We start from the raw sequence: 25,886 nt of genomic DNA on the forward strand, positions 1-25,886 counted from the left end.
GGATTCATTTTCTTAAACGTCCTTGCCTGTTTTCCTTCATAAATAAAAATATCACTATGATTTATTCCTATTAATATCTTTCAATTGCATTAATTTATCTCTTTTGATTGATTCAACATTTGGTTCAGTGTAAACACACAAGAGGCTTTAATAAACCCTGGGGACAATGAAGTCCTCCACAACATGCTGCAGGCATGCAGGTAAGTTGCCAAGTGTGATAACTGTGATACAGCAGGAGGTGTTGAATATTCCCAACAACCAGAGAAATATTTTCCATCTCTAATTACTCCCAGCAAGGCTGTGCCACCCTTACTCATTCTGAACTGTGCTTTACTTGCTGAGTAGCTTAACTTAAGAAATGAACATTTTTAAATAGAAGCGTATTCATTTGGCTAATTGTAGCGCTACAAAACCCTGGTGATGTACCAACGCCTCTGCAAATGTATAGCAAAAGACAGTCCTTGCATCAACGAACTTATGATATAGCTGTACACTTACAAGCTTCTGGAATATGGTCATTCTTCTCATTAAGCAAAGAGGATGAAATCTCAGATGGAGACAAGTGAATTGTACAATCTTAGTAAACATGCAAGGAAAAAAAACGAGGGGAAAAATTACCCTGTTGTATGACTGTTTCTCCTGCAATGTGTGTAACGGGGAACATGGCATCAAATATGTCACTGGAAAAGAAAAAAAACATTTGTTAATGAATCAGATTTATTTCTTAGACCTGCATTCATTGTTTCATTAAGTCTTCATTAACAGATTTTGCAGAAAAAGAAAAGGAAAATGTTAGTTGTGACTGCAAAGTAAGCCCCTGCTTGGCACAAAATCAAAATAACTAGTTTGGCACAATCTGTGGTTTAAAACTAAGTGAGACAGTGATTCAGTGCATGCTATTTTGAAAGAACTCCTGAATTATATGCATATAGGCCACTTCTTATAGCACTGCACAAACTAGCCAGCTTGAATATTTTATTGTCTAAACAGACAGATTTCAGATTTTCAGATGCAATCAGTATGTGTCACAGCAGTAATTGCTGGATGCCTAAACGGGAGCTTTACTCTTCTGAACATCTGGCCTCACATTTACAAGCAAAACCTGTTCCACAATGCAGAGTACATTTGGAAAGGTAGATGACTCTAAATTAACGTAGCATAAGAGCTGGCAAGAGGTTACACTTACAGTGCAGAGGATGGGAGGCCAAGCTCTGAAAATCTTAGTTAGACTTTAGGGAGTTACTAGTGAGAAGGGAATTTGACCAATGCTACAGAAACACTAAAGCTACAGAACAGCCTTGTACTCATTAATCATTGCTGAATTATACACCTTACTGTGCTCTTAAGCATACTGTCACATATCCTTAAAAGGCCAGGCAGAGCAGTAAGGGCGAGAATGCACCCTGCACCAACACTTTGGGCAACTTGCCCAAATCCAGTCCTTTGTTTATTGAGGGAGACAGCAGGCTCCCTGGAGCCAGGGCTTCCTTTCCCCACACCAGGTTTGGGGGAACCGATTCTGAGAAGCATGCACTGTACTGAGCCTGCCTCTCCCCACCTCTCTTCCCCTTCCTGTGCATCAGCATTAAGGGCGAAAGGAAATAGCTCCCCAACACAAACAAAAGGCAGCAAGGCAGAACCAGAACTAGTCCCTTCCCTGGTCTGGTCTAGGAATGGTCCATTCGTGGGCCACCTTTGATACAGGCGAGATGAAATGCTTCAGTCTGGGATGTAAAATGGAGCAAATTCCTCATAATTATAAACGAGTTCAAACAGTGACGGAAACTAAAATTTTCATCAAAATAACCAGGAGATCAGCAATGAGCCCATTTTACAGCACCTTATATGGGAAATGCATATTCTAAAATCCCTTTATTAGCTTATTTCCTGTTCAGCTGTTCCAGAATTTACTCAGGCTCAGTTCTGGGAAACGCTTCACTCATAAGTTCAAACTGGTTGTGTCTTTTTTGCCTAAGCAGCCAAAATCTTTCTGCTCCTCGGGCTGAGACAGAGCAACACAGCTCTGTGTCAGTACCACCTGCAGGAGAACTAGGGGATTTGAAACCAGGCACCTCCTGCTGCTCTGGAGTGATACTTAGCCCATGACTTACATTAGGAGAGTATGTTTTGCTTCTGCTGTTTCATCAGGCCCACCATGTGTTATCTCTACCTACACTCAGGAAATATCTCTGCCACTGGTAAAAAGCTTACTCAGAGCTTCTAAGGAGACCTCTTTCTCACCCCATCCTGAGTAGCGATGCAAAGACCTATAATAAATTATTCTGAAAGTATATGGACTGCATTCTTGCATCCACTAAGCTCATTTTAAATGAGCCTAAATGAGTTCAGAATTTCTCCAGTTCGAGGTAGTTCTCTGTTGGCAGAAAACAAGCATGAGTTTGCTGCAGGTTGCAGAGCTGGTTCCTGTGCCAACACTCAGTGCCCTTAACCTAAAGGAACAGGAGCTGAGATCCAGATGTGAGGGAGGAAAGAGCCACGATGTTAGGTGCTGAGCTAGCACAGTCACTGAGGGACCTTACGTCAATGAGGCAAGTCGAACGGTTCTTCAGGAGCACGGGGACCTGACAATTTGGTATCACAGAGCCTCATTTGCTTCCCTGTGATTTCCCCTTTGCTGTGCCTAGGCACTTTGCAGTGCTTTAAGAATAGTTCTGCAGCCTATGGAACATTTACTGGAGGAAAAGGCATTTTCCGTGGCGCAGAATAGTCTTCAATGTGATACATCCAAAAATAGAAATGACACTGTGAATATCAATAACCAGACCAAAATGTGACTGTTTGTTCAAACTTGGAAACTTTTTTTGGAATAGAAATACAGAGGAAATAAGTACCCACAATGTCAGCAAATCTTTGTTTTAAGGTTGTATTTTATTTATAACTTAACAATTGACTGTACAAAGAGTGCCCAATAAATTATGTATAGCACTGCACCCTCCTCCAAAATGTTTTGTATCTGATTTCTACAACACTTTTTACTTTTATCAAAAAACACTTTAAAACTCATAAATTAAAACCTTCAAAAGTCTATTTTCAGAAATAGCAGATTTACACTAATATTCTGCTGCCTCTCAGCATCACATATGCAACGTGTTTCAGTGAAGTCTTCATCTTATTAGACCAAGCCCTGGATTTTTAAGAGACCTTTGAAAGACATGTCATCAGACATTAGCCTAAAACACATATAAACATACACACATGCAAACTCATGGTGATGTTGATTTACATTTCCAAAGAGAAACAAGAGCATATTGTTGATACAGAAATATAAGTGACCAATAGTATCATGACTGCCACTGGAAACATGTAGTCATGCTTCTTTTCTATTATGGAACTATTGTTCTTAATTTATATGATTAGGCCTAGATCTCTCACTGTGCTTAATGAGTTGGAGTGTTTCTGCTTTTGGATGCTAATTTGAGATTCGTTAAACAGACTCAGATCTTCGATGATATGGATCAGCATGCAGCCTCGAAGCTTCTCAGCCTACAAGTCTGGCAGCCAAAAACTGGGACACTCAGAATGCCACCAAAGAAAACCACCCTTCTAGAAATTATCATCTCCTAATGAACCAAATGCTTAATGTCCCCATATGAAATTTGGCTTTTGATTTAATTCAGATTAAGAATAGAATCTACTTTGAAATTTTTTGTATTGCCTTTATTTGTAGTGTCAAAAATAAATGCAAAAAAAAGTCCCAAGGATCAACATGCCAAAATATGTTGAAAATTTGAAAAAATTGTTCTTGATCCAGCCAAGCCAAAATCTGAAATTACAATAAGCAAACAATTTTTTCCCTTCCCCAATAAATGTCTCATGTTCCATATTCAGTTCACCAATTGTCCTGGGTCTGTACTAAGTAGAGAAAACAAGTAAGGTGTTAAATACTGAATGAGTTAAGTAAAATCAGTGGTACTCACCAAAGGCATAAATAATATAACCAGGGCCAAAAATACGGCCTATCTGGTTTCTTTTATCCTGAACCATTCACCTGTTTATGTTTCAAAGTCATTCAAAACAATCCTCCGACTATTAAGGTAAAACCATAAAGGAAAGAGTGTAGCCAAGCTCTCCTACACTTCCACTAAAGTAGACAGTTGTATTTGTTGTTTTTGAAGGTACGCCACATACGAATAATCACGCATGGACACACATACACATTCCTAACAACCAAAATCTTGTCAAGCACAGGCAGGTTTTACTACAATGTAAACAGAAAGCCAGAAAATCGCTATTTAAGTCTTCACCCAATGTTGAACTACCATGATTTCATCTTCTCTATTTGAGCTGCACCACCAAGAACATAAGCAGTCTCTGTCTTCTGCCTCTACACCAGCTACATAACTGTTAACACCAACTGTGCTAGCAATGCTGCGTACCGAATTGACATGGAAAGGGTTTGATTTTTTGCCAGGGTTTTTATTATTGTGCTGTAATGAAAATCGCAAACAGGGATTTCCTTATTTTGTTCAAGTGAAAACATATCATTTGCCATGTTTCCAGAGGACTTATTCAGGTGATGAAAGAAGAACATGGGGCATCAGTGCAGGTATTTCAGCAGTCATTTCACATGGCCACAGTTCAGAGAGGTGCACTGGGTGCACCCAGCACTTCCCGGGTGCAGCATCAGTGCTTGGAGGACTCTTTCTCACCTTCTCCAGGAGGAAAACTTTTGATATGCTCCGCAATTTTTTCACAGCCTCCCTATCTATTTCCAGAGGAGGTGGGGTCTGGTTGCTTGTGGCCCTTGGAGCCAAACATTTGTTCCAATCAGAAGGTATCAAGGACAATTTTTACCTGGAACTATTGCTGCAGGTGGGACTGTGTGTACATGAATTTTCACATTTGGTTCCAGAGAGGCTAGCAGGATTCTATTCCTAATGTTTTCCACAGAGATTTAATTCTTTTTAATTTTTTGCTATTATCATCCAAAAACAAATTACAAGAAAAGATTGTGAGCAGCACAGATCGCACGGAACAGTTAACTAGTCCAACAAAGGGAAACCATGAAATATGTTTAGACATGAAATCTCTATCTATTCCATCAAAAAATACCATCTGTCTTCTTAGAGAATATCAAAATTGAAAAGATTTTTTTTTTAAAGGTCAAAGATATCAAAGACTCACAGCAAGTTTTAACATGTAAAGTGTCTTCCTGAAGTGTGCAGAACTGCAAACAACTCAAATCAGACCTGAAATCGTAGGGTCTGATCTCTGTTGTCTGTCATTTGTATGACTGCTTGACACCTGTACGGGCTGAGCCAATTCCCTTTTCGTGCAAAGAGGGAAAACTCCAATCAATGAGACTGCAGCTATTTATACCAGCAAAGGATCTGTCACGGTGATTGCAAAATAAAGATGAAATACTTCACAGATTTGATTCAGCAGCATTTTATATCCCCGGTTTGCCAAGATGTAAATGACTATGCTAAGAAGAAGTTAGTAGAAAAGGCAGGCCCAAGAGGTTCTCTTTCTCACGAGAAAAAGTGAATGATAAAAATAAATCATCTCATCTGCTTTTACACTGAGGCTGTTTGGAGTCAACGCAGGATATGAGATAGACAAAAAAAATTATGTGCGCTGTAGGTAATACAGTACTGGCAATGGGCAACCGAGAACAAGCTTGTTAAAACAAAGCGAGAGAACGAGGATTCCAAGCACTTTCCGAACCAGACCATGGCAATGGCCAAAATAGGGAAACTATGTAAGACAATTTATCAGTTTCACAATCAGATTTCTTTCCAGCCCTTGCCGTGCTGAATGCATTGCAGGAAAGGAAAAATGGAATAGACAAAATGTATATGTGTTAGACAAAAATGGAAAATCCTTGTTGTACCTGCAGGTTATAATTTGTCAGAGTTCCATCAGAGCAATTTCACCGCGCAGGCAAACTCAGAAAGCCTTCCGTATGCGTCCTGCGCAGACTTCTCCTGGGTTTGCTCTCTCTCTGACAAAACCCCCTGGACTGTTGAGAGTGGGTTTAAAAGGTACATAGCTGTTCTGACATAATTCAACAAAAGACATGCGACATTTTCTCGGAGTAGGGCTGCCTTAGCCTGAGGACTGCAGTGTTTTAAACCCCTCTCATTTGCATACCCTGAAAGTTTAGCGAACAGCGTTGACAGCAGCTCCACCTTTCTTTAGCTGTAACTCTTACAGCTGGGTACTGCTTTAAGATTTCTGAAGTTTTAACAGGGGAGGTTTCTTCACTTGTATATCTAAGATTTTCTTATGATTTATTTCCTGAAGAGGTAAAAACTTTCTAACAACTGTTCTAGCAACTGTTTTTTCCTGCCCTCTAAGGATGAAGAGCACAGAATTTAAGACATAAAACTGGGTTCAATTAACATCCATGTAATAAAGGAATAAATACAGTACTTTATCAGTGAATAAAATGTGAGGGTCTATGCAATGTGGTGCACACCATCTAAGCATAAGGCTTCAATTTATACTGTTCCTAAGCATGTTGCATGTCACTGCTGATGTACAACACCAAAACCACAGAGAAACAATTACTATTATTTACTGAGTACTGAAAATAAAAGCAATACTTCACACACAGGGAAAAAAAAATATTCCTTCTAAGAGGCACTTAAAATTAAAGGCCCACAGCTTGCAATTACTATAATCAAATACGTGGTGTCATGGTACATAAAAAAGAGAGTCAATGCTGAAACCCAAATGAAAACATTATGCAGCTCCTTCCATTAATTTTCTTCCTGTTAGGACAGCAACAAATTCATTATAGCAACATAAAAAGCTATTAACAATTGGGAACACATAATTACTTCATTGTAATAGCCAATGTTTAGTCATTATTACAATTAAGACATATATTAATTTTACTATAATGACCATATAAGTCTTTGAAATTGGACATGAAAACACATTCGGTTAAAATTGAAGTCCATGTCTAATTCCATAGCATTTCTTAAGTCACAAGTCCACATAACTAACAGGCACAGGAAACAGAAAGAAATAAAAATTATCTTCTTTTATTTCTGTGAAGAATTTCCATTTTTATTGTTTTATGAACTCCTTTTACAGGTTCAAAAATTATTACACTGAATGAACTGAATGAAATTTTATAATCATAGCATCAATTTACTTTACAGGCTCTTTACACATCTACAAGTCAATGGTTGGGATCAGAGCGCGTACAGGCAGGGCAGCATGAGTCTGGAGGCAGCTGGAGGAAACCCCATGCATAATGCACAGAGAATACGTGTGTGCCTGCATGATGATGCATGCACTTCTGCATAAATAATTGCAAAAGACTGTACCCTGACTTCCCACCGCTAGTATCACTTCTCATCAAAAAATTCAGGGCTTATGAGAAGGCCTTGCTTAGAAATTTGGTAACAACATATTTTTCTGCAGAAAAATTCCAGTTCACTGGAACTGAATGTTTCTGTGGAAAGTGGCTGATGTCATTTCCCATTCAAAATGTTTTTTAAAGTTTCAGAACCATCTAAATGTCCTACTGTGATATTTTCAGAGGATCTACTTTTCACTATGAAATTGTTTCGAAATTGAGTTTCTTACTAAAATGTTAAAATCAAAATAAGACAGTGTAAAATGACCATTCATTTAATCATATCTATTTGTTTCTTTTCAGTTTTTAAACATTCTCAAGATTTTGATCTTGGACCTAAGATTCAAGATGGAGAAAAAAATTAAATGCCCAAAGAAAAACAAAACAAAAACCACCAAAGAAACAAAGAAACAAAACTTGGTGCAAGAAAATACACTTTCTACATGGTGATGGACAAATATACATATAAATACACGCAGAGGAATGTTCATACTAGACTGCGCAGGCTTCTTTGTGATTTATTAAGTAAAGGGTAATGATTAGAAACTCTTTCCCTAGCCAGTACATATAGGATTCTAATGTAAAGCCAGAGACATTTATGGAGGTTATATACTATAAGGATACAAAATTGCTGCAGGCATAATATACGGAAGCTTTTATTTTGAGAAGGCTCCCAATCCATTCTCACCAGAAGCACAGAAGGGCATTGTAACAAAATCAAAGCCATTGTTTGTATGCATCAGCATTCTCCAAGGGACCTGGGGAAATGCTTATCGCCATGAAAAAGCACATACTTTAGACAAAAAAAAATCACAAAATTCACCTCTACTGCAACCAAAACGAGGTCAGTATATTTCAGCCAACTGACGAGAAAGACAGTCCTGTAAGTCCCAGATGAGTACATATGATCTACATTTTCTTCAGGTAACCCCCACCACACAATTAATTACTTGTCTCTTTCTCAAACATTCTAGAAAAGAAATGACGGACACCAAAACAACAACAAGAAGTAAGTATTTTAACAGCTGACAGAAATTTGTTTCAGGTGGGACAGAAACACAACATAAAAATAATTATCATCTCAAAACCAAACCTCTGTTGTTATTAACATGAAGCAAATCCCAGCAATGATGAAGGGTGACCATAACAAAGTTGCCATATTTGAACAATTTATTCTTCTTTAAAATCTATTCACTTTTTAATTTCAAGCTCCCTCTTCTGGACTATCCCAATTAAGCCAGAGAGTTACTATATGCTATTCATCATCCTTACTTTTGTGTTCAGGTAATACAGTTAAAGAAGCCCTTTGAAAATGGCACTGATACAGATGGCTATTCAATATTTCCCAATTTCATGGTTACTACATCTATAATTCTTTGAAAATATATTAGTACCTGCTGAGATTTAAAGTGCGCCCAGATGTTTGCAGTTATAGATACAAAATGCCCTGCTCTCTTATCTCATGGAGTAAATGCTTAACATAGGGATACAGGGACATACATCCCTAGAGATATCCCTATACAGGGGTGTAGGACATTAGTTTAAATAAGGAACTATGATAAATTATACTTCACATGTATATAAGTAAATATGAACAAAGACATACTATGCACATTACCCTATTTTTCACATGAACAGTAAAGAGAAGCAGTAAAGAGAAATAACTCCCCCACACCACTAACAGCATTGTTTGTTTGGCCTTTGAGATTGAGATGGAGAGGACATTCTCTCATGAGAAAGAAATGATACATATTTCTATTTTCTTGCAACTCTATGATGAGCAACCTATTGACAGAGGGAGATTTATTCTAACTATTCATGCAATTTTCCTATTCAGAGCATGCCCATGAACAAACTATTACTTGAGCTCGTAGGAACTTAGGCAGGAACACAGTTTTCATTTATTTTAATTAGTGTCTTTTATTTTACTTTTTTGTACTCTGTGCTAGATTCACTTCTAACAGTTCTCTATAAGTATGTGAAATTAAATTGTATTTGATAATTGCGATCGTTCCTTCAAATCATATACTTACTGCTCCTACGCACTATTTTTATGACTATAACTTCTGCACCTAAAAGAAAGGCTTGAGTGCCACAAGACAGCATCAGTGCCTGGCAACTATATCAGCACAGAAATAGATAAAAGATAAGAAGCATCAGGTATTAAGTTAGTATCTTTTCCTTTCTGTGCCAAGTAGCCCTTGCCGTTAACATAAAAAGCAGAATATTGCAAGAATTAGCGATTATACGCTAAATATAAATGCAGTTGGAAGGGGTTTTTATCAGCTTCATGTAAAACCATTTTTGATATCAGGAAATTCCTATGCTAATTTATGTAATATGTGTACCGATACGTGTGCCACCGTAAAAGCTTGGAAGCGATCGGTGAGTGAAGCCAAGCCGCTGCGGAGTTGTGGCCACCGAGTCTCCCAGCAGCATGCCTCATGCACGTCGGAGAAACGCGTGCTGCAACTACTCAGCCAGCGCTTGACACGGGTCTCCCTTGGCTGACACGCGCCTAATGTACGGTTGCAACCATCTCCCACATCTCGCTTAATTAATTTCCATCCTTGTTGTGTTCTCCCACACCTGGAGATATCAAACAGCTGCATACGATAAAAACATTTTATCCCGTGTTGGTCGGTAGGATGCAATTTGGTTCATAATTGGATCGGTAATTGAAATCATTATAACATAGCTGATAAAGGTTATCTAGAGGGAGTTGGAAGTATTTTTTAAAACTGTGTAAATCTAGTGTTAAATAGCTAATGAATAAAATCCACGCTTGACACAAAACCACATGTCCACAAGCACTTGATTTTATATTTGCATATCTATTATGGCTCACAGACATGTGCAAACTCCTACACCCACACATTTTCCTTAGGTTTTCCCTAAGTTTATCATTACTCCCCTTCATCTCTGATTCACAGCATTTCTGAGATAGAATCTTTTACAATAGAAAACGAACTAGAGATAAAATTTCCCTAGACAATAAATACATCTTTTGTAGGAGGTTTTTAGCAAAATATCACAATTAGGCAGCTTCATTTTTTTACAGCGTCACTAATTCAAAGAACAAGAAAATCGAGATCAATTAGATCGATGATACATGCATTTTTCTCAAGTGTTCCGTATTTGGAGAGATTTGAATGAACGGGACTTTTTTAAGCATGAAGAGCTCTTTTAATCTATAGAATGTACAAATACAGACCTAAGGGCACACTTTCTTCATTTATACATAAAAATAAATTCAGACACAATTATATTACTTTGTTCCATCCTTCTTAGTAATTTTCTTTCAGAATGTTCACTAACCACTAAAATGTACATCAAAGTAATCTTGAAGACACCCAGTAATATTACTGGCAGGAACACCTGCTACTTCTAACCTCGGAGCACTAATTTACTATCAGCTTGCCGTGTTTTAAAAATCTGCCTAGTAAACATGTCACTAATCTAATTCTGTTTCTTTTGCATTCCACTGCAAACATGAAAAAACAAAGGCTGTCCAATTTGAGATTCTGCAATTTAATGTGCGCTGGTCTACTTTATCTTTCCACAGTGATAGCAAATCCATAAATCTCAACTATGCTGGGCTTTCATTAGCATTGCTAGGACGAGCGAGGGGAAAGAGCGCTATTGTATATGCCTTACTGCATATCTGCAGTGCATTTTTTAAATGCCTCTTTGAACTGGAAGGATTCTTCAGGCAGGCTGGTAGAACAGTATTAACGCAGACATTTTTGGTCACCCTTACCGTGTACAGTGTTTATACACCTTTTGGCTTGTCTCCGCTAACTCTGTGTTTGCCTTACTGCTGATTCCATGTTTACGGCAGTTTCTCAGCAGGAAGAATTGTATTTTATGGCATTACGTAAAACAGGACAAAAACTCAGTGCAAAACAAATTGCAAAAACTTGCACAAATGCATTATCATACAAGTCATGTTGCTTCCTCACAACTAAATAACCCTCCCAGTACACAGATTTCTGTTTAATTTGGCCTCTGGCATGACAGAAAGGAATTTTTTGCCCATTTACACAACTCTATGAATCAAATGTTGACAACAGTAAGCTGCTCTTCAGTCTGACTTAGAGGCATGCCCCACAAAAAGGAGCCAAGTGCTGTGCTTGCTCTCTCAGGCCTCACACACAAACCAACTATAATACCGCCTGTAGCATACAAATCCCTCTAAATGTTAATTTTAGGGAGAACAAATGCTTCGCAATTCCTTCTCCTGAAGACTTGATACATATGGCCGAACCAGACTATCTCAACACAAACACAGCTTTGACTTTTATTTCTGAATATAAAGCAATGATGGAAAAAATCACCGTGCATAATTCTTCCAAACAGACCCTTGAATCCTAACTGGATACACTGGTATGAACTGCTTCAACAAAGGTGCCTGAAAATAGGGTCTGTAAACAAGGAAGGAACTGATTCAGGTTAGGTTCAAAAAATAGTCAAAAGAAGATTTTGCTCACTCTTTAAGCAATGTATCTCCATTGATTTAAATACATTTTTTAATGTGGGACAAACAAGCTCTATTTGTGTTGATACGAAATTCCAAAATACAATTGAGAAATGGAGCAGAAATCTCTATACTGAAGTCCAGTTAGAATAAATCCAATTAAAAAGAATAAGTTGGACAAGAGAACAACTAATTCCTTGTATTTGGTTCTCGTCAAGGAATATTCATGCAAGTCCACAGTCTGACATTTCTGCTGTTTCATGTGACAGGGATCAGAATTCTCCACAGCATAACATTTTCAAACCATTTACCCCTGCAGCCTGATTGTGCACCTTTGTAATGAATAACAGAAATCTCTCCACATTCACAGTACATTTTCTACAGACTCACAAAGGGTCTAACCCTGCAAGCTTTCATCCAAGTGAACAGTCACCGCTCATACTTGTAATAAAAGGAATAATTTAATGAAAACGGGTTTGTAGAATCAAGAATTTAGAGTGTGAGCATTCCGGGACAAAGAATGTCTCTTTTATCTACGCTTGTGAAGTGACATGTAATCGAGAGTATTATATATGCGCTTTGTGATGCAGTAATAATAACAAGGAAAATTTTGAGCTCAGTGCCTGAATTAAGTAACTGGATCCTGTAAAATCTTGCCTTTGGGCTGCTTTACGGAAAAGACAAGGTTTTGAGACTTGTGGACACAGCTTGCAAGCTTCCTTTGCATGTTCCTCGTGGACACAGAAAGGGCCACTAGGTCGTAGGCTGCTAGAGCCCACTTTGCATCTTACTTTTGGCGCTACTAAGAGACTCCACGACCAAATAGCTTGGGATAATATTTAGATGCAATGCTTATGTCTAATTATACACCATGGCCAACTTGGAGGCAGCAAAGGGCAATGTTTGTGCTTGTTTATCGCTCTCTAAAGAGACTCAAAGCCAAACTCTAAACTTTGGGACACTGCAGTTTGTATCTAGACTGGTAAATTCCCAACTCTGTGCAAAGGGCAACCATGCCAAATCAAATGTAACTTAAAAAGAAACCCTAAATAAGAACACAAATTTCATGTTGGGGATGGTCAAAAGAGAGGGAAGGAGGAAGAAGGCAAAAAGTTTTTCTTAAATAGAGGAGATAAAAATGGCAGGAGATAAAAAGGTCAGACTAGGTGGTCTAAAGGTCCCCGCTAACCCTAAACTCAGTGAAAGATACAGAAAAGCAAACACTTGGTCTCAGAAAGATTTCTCAGACAAAGAAAGTCTTGAAAAAAGAGCAGTGTCTATCTTTTCAGAAAAGAACAAGCTATCAAAGTAACGCGTATATCCTGCTAGGAGATAAATGTATGATGAACCACACAGTCAAATATACACTCTGATACTATGGGTCACTTCCCTACCTATTTTAAATAGTAATGTACACTCACATTCCAGAGATTCCCTTAGAAAAAGGTACTGCAAACTTTCTGCCATAGCACACGCTCCAGTAACATCAGAGATTATTAAAAAATCCTTAAATGAATAAACGTATCTGAAAAACAAACTAACAATGTGCCATAAGATTTGTAACATTAGGTTGACTTTAAAAAATAGACTAATACATGCAAAGGTCACTAAAATATTTATATTAATGATGGAGCAGAACACTAAGCAGATATTGACTTCTGTTAAGGTGAACCTCAAGATTTATTGGCCTAAGAGGTAAACACTGACTGAGATAAATCCAAGGTCAATATTTACTACCAAGGACAATAAATCTTGATGGCCTATGAAACATTAAATACTAAATATATATGTGTGTGTGTGTATACACACAAGTGTATCTACATATATTTACATGAATTATTTGGAAAAATGATCAGCATCATTTTTAAAGTGTAATTTCTTAACTATGTTAGAAAGAAGCAATGACAATTATGACCCAGTACTGGATGCAACCATTTGGATACGTCAGCACTGATGATATCGAAGAGCAACATTACTGCTTCTCCAAGTGATTCTCTTTGCTCCATGAGCTAGGTGAAATGTTTCTAAGACACAAAGGGAAGTCAGGACCCCTAAGTGTCTTAGTGGACAGCTGCCCCCTTTCCATCTTTGCTTGAGAAAGAAGTAGTGTTATATACAGCAAACTAACCTGAATAATCATCCAGCTCTAGAAAAAACTCAACGACTTATCAGCAAGAAACATTTTACGGACTGATTTTGACAGAGCATCAAAATCATTTGCACATAGCACTCCTGAATTCAGTATGGCTTCATCTAAGGTCAAGTTTCTTCCTACAGGAGACAAGCACAGGAAGGGGACACGTGGATATTCTGGAAGTGTTTTAATAAGAGCACGCTTCTGCTTCCATTGTAGTTGTGGTCAATTTTGTGTGTGCTGAGAACAAAGACTTATCAATCAAACCGAAAAAAATAAATAAACAAAAGCATTGGATGACTTTCAGAGTTATAGGCTTTTTCCTTGAACTAGAAAAGCAAATAAATTTAACAGGGGTGCTGACAAAAGTAGACCTTCTTCCTCCAAACAGTATACAAGATCTAAGCCAAAAGGAAACAGATGACTTTGTCTGTTTGTAGGAAGTGATTAGAGAGGATAGAACTTAATTTATTAAGATGGGAGATGGTGATTCCTTTGTTGACTTTTCAGGTCAAGTGTTAAAACCTTCTGCAAATAAGGTAGTAGATATGCTACAACTAAGCCCTAATGGTTCAAGAGACCAGGCTTTTTTGATACTATAGGTTTTTCTTGTTCTTTAAGCAATTGTTTCAGAAAGGCAAATGAGAGAAATGTGCAATCCTTACCTGTGCCTCCTGGTGGCCTCCACTCTGCAAACTTTACCACCCTGGGCTGCGTGAAGGCCTTTAGAACAACATACACCTACTGTCCCACTGGAGGACACTGTCTAAGCTCAAAAGGGGCAGCTTACACACTACTTCTGATTTTTTCCTATGCACCCAGTGGATAACAAAAAGAACAGGGAAGGAAAAAAAAAAAGGAAGAAAAGACAGAACAAAGTCCTTTTAAAAAATTTCATTCATCTACCGGTCTGACAGCTCTGAGGGCAGAATGCAGGGCTGCATATACAGTGCTGTCGACCGAATTTGCAGGAAGCAAGAACAATTAGAACTGCTGGACAGGAAAAGGCCTGTTAGCACTGTTACCTCTAACTTAATCTTTAATCTACTTCTATGCCTCCGACTTGTCACCACAGACATTAATCACTTTATACACCTTATAGCTGTCTCAGGCTCATTTATATTATTTGTTTTAATGGCGTCTCTTATGTCATTGGTTTTCTGTGGGATAGTTCTGCCTTAATTTCCTGTTTACTCTTCTGTTCTATCAAAGTGACGTGGTTTATTTTTACACAGGTTTCCTAAGGCTACATTATAGCCACTGGTTTCAGTGATCGTATCACAGTTGACCTCTGCAGAAGTACTGCAAAACAAGCCGTGAAATATTGTTCCAAATATTTGAGAAGTCTCTGAAGTCTCATTAATATGAGCACTTTATATTTTATTAAATTTTACGAAAGTTCTTAGTAATTCAAAGAATGTCAGAATGGTTGCACTCTTAAGCAGGATTTATTTCTTAGCTTGCAAAGAAAAGTGATTTTCAACTGTACAAGAACTGGAACATGAAGGAAGATAATAAACGGACAAGCATAAAGACAAAAGGCCTCTGCAGCCTCTCTTCTAGAGCCAGATGAGGTCTCGTGCTAAGTGTTCTCTCGACAGACAGAATTGCTGTATAAAACTCATAGCCAAGATTTTCAAAATTAGAAGCCAAAAATCCACATTTGGGTTTTCAGAAGCACTGGTAATTTCAGGACAGTCCCGTACAGGAAAATATAATGCCAAAACAGAGTTATTTAATAAGCACAACTTTGCAACGCTAGGCTGAAGAGCTACTGTCTCCACAGAGTGGAAGCTAGGGCCAGAACATGCCTGTCACCAGATGTCCTAAAAATTAGGGAGGGCTTGTTTCTTGCAACATATTTTCCTCTGTCAGGACGCTCACAAAAGGGACTATGACTGAACAGTGATAACAACCACAGTGTTCAGAATATGTCATCCATAAAATTTCGAAAGAGTGTCAAAATTTTCCCTTAGAATTTAAGTTCTTTTGGCTGGTGTGAAGAGTTCATTATGGATTCTTAATGCAATACAATATATATTTCATACGGTGAACTCCACAGGTAATTATTTCACAAATATTTAAAAATTAAAAAAATACAAAATTATGAGGAAATAAAGAGGAAAGTTTCAGGCGACATTTTAAGAAAAGAAGTAACTCAGTGGCCTGCTTGGAGAGTGACAAGTGGAGAAGCACAAACTTCATTCAGTTTGATTTTCTAATTAGAAATAGAGATTTAAACTGAGATTTTTTTAAATAATGTCTACCTCACTATTATTTATAGGAGGAGATAGCCCAGTAGTTAGTTTTCATGAATTTGAAAATTAAATCTGTTGGACACCCCCACAATCTGAAATTCTTGTTCAGAAAGGTTCCTGCAGGGATAGCTTTTCTGATTTGAACTAATGAATGTATTGCTATGTCTGACCCTTTATTAATTAACAAAGAAAAGACTGAACTAAAATACACTTCGTTCATCTCCTTTGATGGCTCTATATCCGTGTCATCCCAAGGTAACCTGTGCAGCTCTAGCTTGTCCATTAGCCTAACCTCAATAACGCAAAGCTTAAAAGCAAATTTTGAAGGAAAGAATAATGAACGTCACAGAGGTAACTGGAAAATGAGACACAGTGCAATATTTGTTTATTCCCTTTATTTGGTAAGATAACTGTATTCTAGACAAAATAAATCAATCAGTTCTTCAAAGAAGTATGTTTAGTGCTGTGAGATAAATTGCTGGTTAAAATGGGAAAGGAGGAAGAACTAGAAGGAGTGTAAGGCAAAGATTTAAGGGAGATTAGCAACAGTTTATATTGGAAGTGGAAGAACAAGACCAGAGGTAATTTTAATAAAAATACTTCAAGGACCAGTCTTAAGAACTGAAGACGCTGTGTTGCGAGGTACTGCAAAGAATATAAGACTAAAAAAACTGGATGCTTTTGATGAGTACAGTAACAAAACCAGAATGAAATTCAATAATCTAACATGAGTGGCCATGCCTGTTGGAAGTTATAACAACAATTTCTGCTTTAATCTGAGAATTTATTTAATCACTGGATGACTGTAAGCCACCCTTGTCAAGAGGCTGGGAAAAAGGGTAAAACATCTAGTATCAGTATAAACTGAGTCACTTCCAATAGAGCAAGGGAAGTGTTAATGCCATTGTAAAAAATACTTCTATGGATGATCTCACTTCAATATTGTGCACAATTCTATTCATCTATGCACAAAACAAAACCAAAAAAAAAGAAGATCCATTTGAATGAATGAGATGTATAAAAAGGTATTCTGGAATAATCAGCAAAATGGAGACCCCATCTTTTATATGGGAAGATAAGAAGCGTTTGAATTATTTATGGTAGTAAAATAAAGTAGAAGAAAAGATATCACTGTAGTGTATAAATACACTGGGATGGGAGGCAAGGATAGGTGTAAATGTCAGAGCTGAAAAAGAGCTGTTTCAACTAATGGACAACGAGGGCATGAAGAATCAACACATATAAACATTTCATCTGGAAAGGAGATGCTCTCTTGCCATGGGAACAGTGGTGTTATGTAGCAGCATTCCAACAACTGTAGCCCAATAAACTGGGGAATATAAAAATATCTTCATTTAGGTTATCCAAGGGATAATGTGACTTGGTTTTCTACAGTATCAGATGACTGAACTCAATGTTTCAAGAGAGCCCTTTCAGACTGTATTCCCAAGGACAAGAAAAAAGTGTTTCCTAACAGGGCAACGAAGAGTAAAACAAGTGCAGGATAACCATCAGAGAAGACACACTGATTTCTGACAGCCCACTCTCATAACTGAGACGAAATAGCTGGAAACCTCATCAGATTTGTTCCTCTCAACTTTTAGAAGATGAGAGGCAGTGCCAAACACTCAAAACAATAACGACTTGCCTTTATAAACAACCTTTAGTATCACTGGATATAAAACAGAGACTTGGACATCTGCTGAGCATGCCTATTGGACTGGCATCAGAGCTCTCCTCCTGGCTCGCATGGAAGGTTGTGGGGTCAGGAATGAGACACGTTGTTCTTCAAAAACAATCTCCCATTTTGCCACTGGTAGCTTTCAGAATTCATCTCCCATGTATCTGAAGCCTGTTTAATTTCACCTGCTTTAGAAATTTTCCTAGTATCCTCTAGATTTCATCTGCAAATCAGAGCTGGAGAATCCATCTATCTGCATATGTTGTGCTGAATTACTGACTCTCAGGAAATGTGTGAAGTTCAGCCTCCTGGCACACCCGTGGGTATTACTGTATGTCCTGGTACATAGTAGGAACAGATCGTCTACGACTACTGCAAAAATTTCGTTATTACAGATGTAGCTTGGGACTGCCTTTCTCACTGTTCCACCAAACATTCTTTTCTAGCCCTTAATCTATCTGCTAATAAATGCTATTTTTAAACTGCAGTAGCCCTCTCCATAATTTGCACATTCCAAACAGAGATGAAGAAAGCCTTTTTCCAGACAAACATGCCATATGGACAGGGACTGACAGTAACTGGGGAAGGTCAGTAGCAGAGGGACAGCAAGGAAAAACATGTAAGCTCCAAGTACTGCTATTATTCCCATATCTTCTGAATTTTCCCCCTATTCCTCTGCCCTTGTCAGGAGACAACACTACTTGGGAGATCACTAACACCGAGCTGACGGCTTAAAGGACAGGTGAAGAAAATCTCTGAGGTCTCCCTGTCTCCTCCTTTCACCTGTCTGAAGACAGGACAGAAATACGGACATGTGTAGAGGAGTGTGAGCTATTTTAACCAAAACATTTCATCCATCCCTAAATATGGTCACAAGATTTTAGATACTTGGCTTACTCTTAAACAGTTAGATTCTGAATTATCTCCAACTGTGTAGGCTGTAAAAGAAAATGCATAAACCAGTAATCCTGCAAACTCCCTAGAAACACATTCACTGCCAGTTTTTTTTAGGTAGCTGTTATATTAATCAGCGTCTTAAAAAATTAGAATGCCCTATGATGATATCTCTTTCAAATGTAATAAGCAATGCTTTGCAATTATCTTCAACTCACTCTCCTTAATGTCATTATCTATCATCTAGAGTTTTGAGATACACCAAAGGAAAATGCCAAAGTTTTGGCACCATATGAGAGTTGCATTTTTTTTCAATGAGCAGTTAGTAGTTAGCAAACAGCAGTATTTCAGTGACATCTTGGTTACTCTCTTAACCCACATGGAAAAAATGTGAAAAGATCAGCTGTTCTTAAAAATATTGCCAAAAACCCTTATTTAAGGGGTTTTGGCTGAATCTGAACTCAAATCATTTTCCAGCATCTGGCCTTCAACCAAAACTCAAAGGATCAGCCCAGATTTCATGTTTCAGTTTTATATCTTATCAGATATTCCTATACAAGTTCATCTTTAAAAGCGACTTACGTGCACATAAGTATAAACATACACACGGCGAGTGTGACAACACTGGGGTGTAGTCAACGGATTTTATTTCTGTACTTTTAAATGCATACAGTTTCACTGAAACATCTCTCCTCATCTGCCATATGAAAGTGTTATATATATAGAATAAATGGTACAAGATATTATTAATGTATATTTGGAACAGGCTTGGTAATATCAATTTTAACTGACAAATGTTGATAAAAATGGAATTTATACTGCCTCTCTAGACTCATGGGTTAGATTTATTTTTTCTGCAATTGACCATATGCCAGAAATAAAGCGGAAATTACAAAGTGGGGGGAGATGTAAAGCAGTGGGCCCAAGGGCCAGCAGGAGAAGCAAAGTAAAAAATGACCAAAACTTAAAACTGGCAGATTTAAGAAAGAAAGGCAAAATGGCAGCACTGTGAATACCAGGGGATGGAGATGGGAAGAGGAGGCAAAATTGACCAGAAATTATAATCAGTAATAGAAATCAGGAACTAAAAATATGCACTGAGTTGAACCCTGAATTTTCAATAAAAACAACCACAGAATCCTATCAATCACCAAATCTCCAAATGCAATAGATGGGTTGTGCCAATCAACACATATAGCAAACACGAGTGAGTCTTATCCCATAACTCATTTGCATTTTAGAAAAGCAAACTGTTATAAATTTGTTTTAATATCTTTTTTTAAATTATGATTTGATTTTTCACACCTCTGTGACTGCAAAGCTGGGTTATCTCACTACCCAGAAGTGGAATCAGAGAGAAAAGAACTCAAAAGCACTAAAAAAATAAAAGAAAAACCAGAGCGTTTTAAAATGACATTTAGGAAAATATATGTTTTTACAGTCCTATATCTTGCAATCTATGCAATGTTGTGCTGATGCAAGATTACACTCCTGGAGATTAAATCAACAAAAATAAGGAGAGGGAAAAGCAGACCCCAGTAACAAAGAAAACATTAATTCAATCCCATTAGATAACTATCTATTTTGTGTGACAGTTTCAGTAAATGTGAAGGGTGGCCAAATTTAAACTGCTCCTGGAATTTTTTAAAAACTAATTATTGACTTTCTGACTTAGTTTTACAAAAGACTTATCTAAAGAGCACAACTTAAATCTATTCTTCCCATATTTTCTGCTGTTTTGATTACAGTCCACAGCTCCTTTACTAAATGCTCTTTTGAACTCATTTAAAACTATTAATCCTCCTGCTTGTAGTGGCTCCCACTGAGGTCCACTGAGCTCCTCAGGATTATAGTAGCTTGTTTGCATAGATCCACTTACAGGATCAGGTATTTGCTTTGTAATTTTATCCATCGATCACAATAACATAGAATATCCAAGAAGTGTTAAACATAGGTAACAGTTACTTTACCTTTCTTACCCTTGTAAGAGTCAGGTTTTATTATTATAAATACGCTTCACAAAGCTTTCCACTGTTTGCTTTTCAGTTATCAAGTCACTACTATCCACTGGTTTCTTGTGCATCTTTCCATCAAGCTGCAGATCTTACAACCAGGATTCTCCTTTCTCCTGAGACTTAACACAGTTAGATGTTGTTAATGAATATTGACTTACATCCATAAAGATCTTCCACTTCTGCCTTAATCTTCTATCATCTGATCCATTAGCAGCAGCTAACCGATGATGTGCTTTCTATGGACCGTTCAACAGCGCTCAAAAGAACTTAGGCCACAGAGAAGAAAAAGTGCAGTTAACAACATATCTTCAGCATAATAAACCAGTAACGAAATCTATGGTAGCTCTCCTGCTTCACGGTGGACCAATCCTGCCGGTTCCTACAACAGCAAGTGGTGGCACTGAGCCCTGCGTTTCGCTTTGTGCAGCCTGCTCACGGGATCAGACAGTGAGACTGGTGTCTCAGCACTGAACATGGTGTTATCTTGCCCAAATGGCTGCGATTCTCTCCCTTACTGCACATTCCACACATTTTCACGTGCGTAAAAAGAAATCAGCTGTGCCATATTTTCAGCTTAACTCGAATTCTGAAGGAAGAGCAAAGGAAACTAAAAAGCAAAAGTATTATTTTGCACTACTGAGCATATTAATGATGCCTTCCTAACCTCATCACCTTTCAGAGCCAAAATAATATTTTAATTTACATTCTTCATATACTACCAATTATGTGCACAGGAACATGATACCCCTGTGAGGAGGTATCTCACTGTAAGAGACAAACACAGAATGTTCCAATTCTGATCTCCTGATGACAGAAATAATGAATTACTCCAAAGAACACTGGTTATCATAAAACCAAAATTTGGTACTCACATATGGTTTAAAGGTCCTGTAATTAAAAAAGATGATAAATAACAATTTTATTTAGAGATGGTGTGGGCAATGCAAAGTTCATGTGGAAAGGCACTGGAGCAAGTTTTAGATAAGGGAATTCTGCAGTACGCAGCTGACTATGTAATCCCTCTGTATTGCAAAGAATGTATGATTTCCATTTGCAAAAAGCCACAGAGCAAATGTTACTAGGTGCATTTTCACCACACTTATCTCCTTCAGCTATACCTATAACTGAAGTACTTCTGATCGAAATGAATGCACAGATATAACAAAGAGATTTAGTAAATTATATACGCACTTTCCAAATATTAATGACAAAAAAGGTTTAAAATATCCATTTACCAATTTTCCATACTAAACAGCAGCCTGAACAGCACAAAATATCTTATGTCCCATTACCTAGAAGTTTTGGCAATATTCAGCTAGGAAAAAGAGACATAATCCATAGATGTACATATCTGCTTCGGATATAATGGAGGCCACCCAGTGGCCAGGTGCAGCAGTAGAAATACATTCTTTGGTTAACTACAGCTCTTTATACAAGAACCTGAGAGCAGAAGAAAGTGGAAGAAGGGTTTCAGCGCCTTACTGCTGTAGCGTTGACCTCCTACGTCTGGCTGCCAGGAGGATGTTACAGACAGCTCTCAAAGAGCACTAGGCACGTGCCGCTTCGCACCAGCACGCACCGCGGATGCTGCTCCGACGGTAACGGGCATTGGAAGCAGCCCTTGCACCACCTGGAGCTGCTCTTTTCCCCGAGCACAACCAGCCCTTTCTCTCTCACCGTGTAGCACCTCCGTAGAAACATTGCACCCACACAACCTTCTGAGGAGTTCTAAAATAAATAGATATTTTGACAGCTTTAAGCCTAGCCAGCTTGAAAACTCAGCTAAAGTGCTTATAAGATGTACCACGGGTACATAATATATATCATGTGGGGTTAGCTGAGACAAAGGTTTAAATAATAGTACACTTAAGAAACACTATAAGATGGGTGCAGATTCAAAATCTATATTGGACTCGCTTATCCTCTCCCTTACATGTGTGTAAATAATAAGAAAATCTACTGAAATAGGTGCAATGACTCCGACATAAAACAAGCCTGAGAGCAGCAGCAAGACCACTGAATGTTTTTCAATCACAAAATACACAGCTACAAAGATCTTTAAAGTCAGTTGTAGTACACTGCACTAGCCAACAGGTAGAAGAGCCAAGACAAACTGTAATACGAAAAGGTCTACGAGAGACAGTGCTTTTCTTGTGTTAGTTTCTCTCCTACATTATACGAAACTACAACTTTTTAAAGCAGACTTCTGTTTACACATTGAAATACAGGCCTTCATTTTTTTCATACACAATTAAAATTTCAAGTAATTTGTATACTTATGGCAACCCAAAATTCAGCCTCAGGGATTTGGTTTTGGTTTTTTTCTCACTGCTTATATTTTCTTTGTTACTTTATACTTCTCCTTTCTAATAACCTTGAACACAGTGACCCCAGGTGGCAGATACCACCACGGCTGCTTTCAGAAGCGGAGCCAAACCTGCACCCTTCATTAACAGGCTGAGAAGTCCCTGGGCCTTCGCCAGGAGGCCCCAGCCCCGGGCCAGGACAACTCTGCCCCTGCCACGAACTGGGGAGGGCTCGTTCCCCGGAGGTGGGGAGCAGTCCGTATGGGACAGAGCAATAGGGCCTGTTAAGGTTTGGGTTTCAAACCCACCGTTCCCTACTTGTGTATGGAAGTTTTTCTAACAGTGTCGCCTTCAGCTTTGCTTGAGCACTGAAAAGGGTCCAGCAGCACCAACCTCCATGTGGGCTAGTTTACGCTGGTGAGAAGCCAAGTAAACTGCCCTGCGTGGACGCTCACACTGCCGCAGCCAGGTAGTCTGCATTGCCCAAATGTGATCATCTGGGTACCTCACACAGTTCTGCACTACCCCATAGCTTGCCCTGTAGACATGCATGAAGTTGCTTATAAAAGAGCCATGGAGTATTCTCCGTCTCCTTGATTTTAATAGGACTCAGGCTTCTTCAACCATTCTCCAAACTTTAGCCTCCCCAGTTCAATGTGCCAAGTGTTTTTCCTCACTATACTGCCTGGAAAAAAAATTTAACTGCATGAAGTTTGCATTCTGTGACCAATTACAACATTGTTTAAAACATCACACATAGAAGCATCGCCAACGCAAAATACAAAATTAAGAGTAGACGGACAACTCCCAGTAGCTTTTCCATTTTTAAAAACCTGTTTTATTTTTCAGGTAGGATGGATTGGTGAGTGATCTTCTCTGGTCTCGTGCAAGTCCCAAGCCTCCCAGCAGCCAGGGCATTTGCCAGTAAGGTTTTGCTCAGAGCGTCGCTCCAGAAGAGAACAGCGTGATTCAGAGTTGGAGTAAACAAACTAATTTATGTGCAAAGGGAGATTTTTCAAGCCATTCACGAAAAAAAAAAGCTACCTAACATTGTTTATTACGGAGTTCTTCAATTTGTATCAATTAGCCATCACATCTGTGTACAATGTTAATTACCTTCACACGTGTGATTTTTACTCTTGAGCCAAACTACCTCTGAGAGAGAAGGAAGCAGAGGATACACCAACGCCTTCCCAGCCTGCTTCCTGGGAAAGCGTTACCTCATGGAAACAGAACTGTCCTGCCATTGCCAGAGGGTGTCACTACGGCACTAAAACAAAGCAGCAAAATAAATAAAACTGATAAAGAAGAAATGTGGAGATCTTTAGTAGAAATAACTCTTAGTAAACTTTGCACAAACTGTTCATCATTTCACCCACAGGCATTAAGAATATGGTTCTAGAGCCTAAGAATGATACAACTCTTTATTTTCTTTTTCTCACTGTATCTCTCATGTCCTAATCCAATTTATAAAGCCAAGTATTAGAAAGAAGAAAGGAACTGTACCTATTAGAGCTGTTTGCAGAATCTCCATTGTTCCCACACAATTAAACCTTGTTTTCCATGAAAGCAGCATTTGAAAATGAAACTATTCTAAATATAAATCATTCACATTCACAATAACTGTATTTGGCAGGCAATTTTTTAATAGGAGTTGCTGCAAAAGAAATCTAAATTTTATGACATAATGATACATAGCCCAGGTAATTAAAAACAATCTGCACTGAACAAATTAAAGTGAAGATCAGATTTCAAGTGCTGAATTTGGCTAAAATCCTAAACCATAAGAAGATGGAAGTCTCAAAGCCAAAAAGCACAGTATATGAAATCGCTTAGAAACCAGTGAATGAACCTTGCAACAGAAGGAAGGTCTTCAGGTGCACTGAATTAGTTGATTTATTTATTTTATTCTAAACACAATTCACTTATTATTACTTAAATATGGGAGGAGTGATATGACTATGAATGCATACTAATATGGTATAACATGCAGAAGAAAACTTCGTACATATTGAAATCTATGAAGAACTCGATGAGGATATGTATGCAAGCAATCGGGCATTGAAAAGGCATGTTTCCCTAGCTCCTGCTCTGGACGGTGAGGAGTATCTGTCAGCATCAGAGGGTGGGCTGAGTTGGAAAGGAGAGGTTTCAGTCCCAGATGCCACAACATACTGCCTGAGCAGCTTTATTTCAGCTATATTTTGGTACCAGAAGTATTGAAGTTTCAGGGTAAACTGATTGACATTCCCACAGACAGTTTTGATTAGGAAGGACTGTTCCTGCAAAGTGCTGCAAAGCTCTTGTCAGCCCGTCAAGGAATCAAGCTGTGCGTTCTAATAATAGAACAATAATTTCATATTCTTGGAAATAAGTTCTAATCAAAATACAGGATTTAGTAAGTAAAAGAGGAAACATGACACGTGACATACCATTAAGGAACAGCAAGTAAACCTCGATAAAACATAACATGCCAAATCACTATTTTAAATCAAGCTTCTAAAAGCCATGAAAAATCTGTGCTGCTGTTCTAACCACGTTGCAGAAAGCAGCTGTAAAAGGAACACAGGTCAACCGCGGTGGTGAAACTGTCAGGACTTGGAATCATGGCAGTGCTACAATATTTTAACATAACAAATCCATTCTATCATGGTGAAGGTTCATTTGGCTGCTCTGGGAATTATTAGGATGTCAAAAGGCCACACTCTGCTTCTGGCTAAGAAAAAGTAATTCCCATTCACCTCATAAGATCATGATGTGCCTCTGTTAGGAAAGGGCTTGGACCAAA

The 25,886-nt window shown here is 38.2% G+C and overlaps 1 protein-coding gene across 6 annotated transcripts in view; it reads right to left on the reverse strand.

Moving 5' to 3' along the window:
* Positions 1-25,886, reverse strand: part of PRKAR1B (protein kinase cAMP-dependent type I regulatory subunit beta) — a 164,654-nt gene that overhangs the window by 102,361 nt on the left and 36,407 nt on the right. For all 6 annotated transcript variants that reach the window (XR_010885833.1, XM_067306406.1, XM_013950899.2 and 3 more), the window contains exon 5: positions 619-680. Coding sequence is in view for 5 of the 6 variants with exons in the window: in XM_067306406.1 (XP_067162507.1) it covers positions 619-680 (62 nt within the window). In the remaining variant the exon portion in view is untranslated. The remainder of the gene's footprint in view (positions 1-618; positions 681-25,886) is intronic.

This window comes from Apteryx mantelli, chromosome 16, assembly GCF_036417845.1.
Source record: "Apteryx mantelli isolate bAptMan1 chromosome 16, bAptMan1.hap1, whole genome shotgun sequence".
Classification (NCBI taxonomy): Eukaryota; Metazoa; Chordata; class Aves; order Apterygiformes; family Apterygidae; genus Apteryx; species Apteryx mantelli.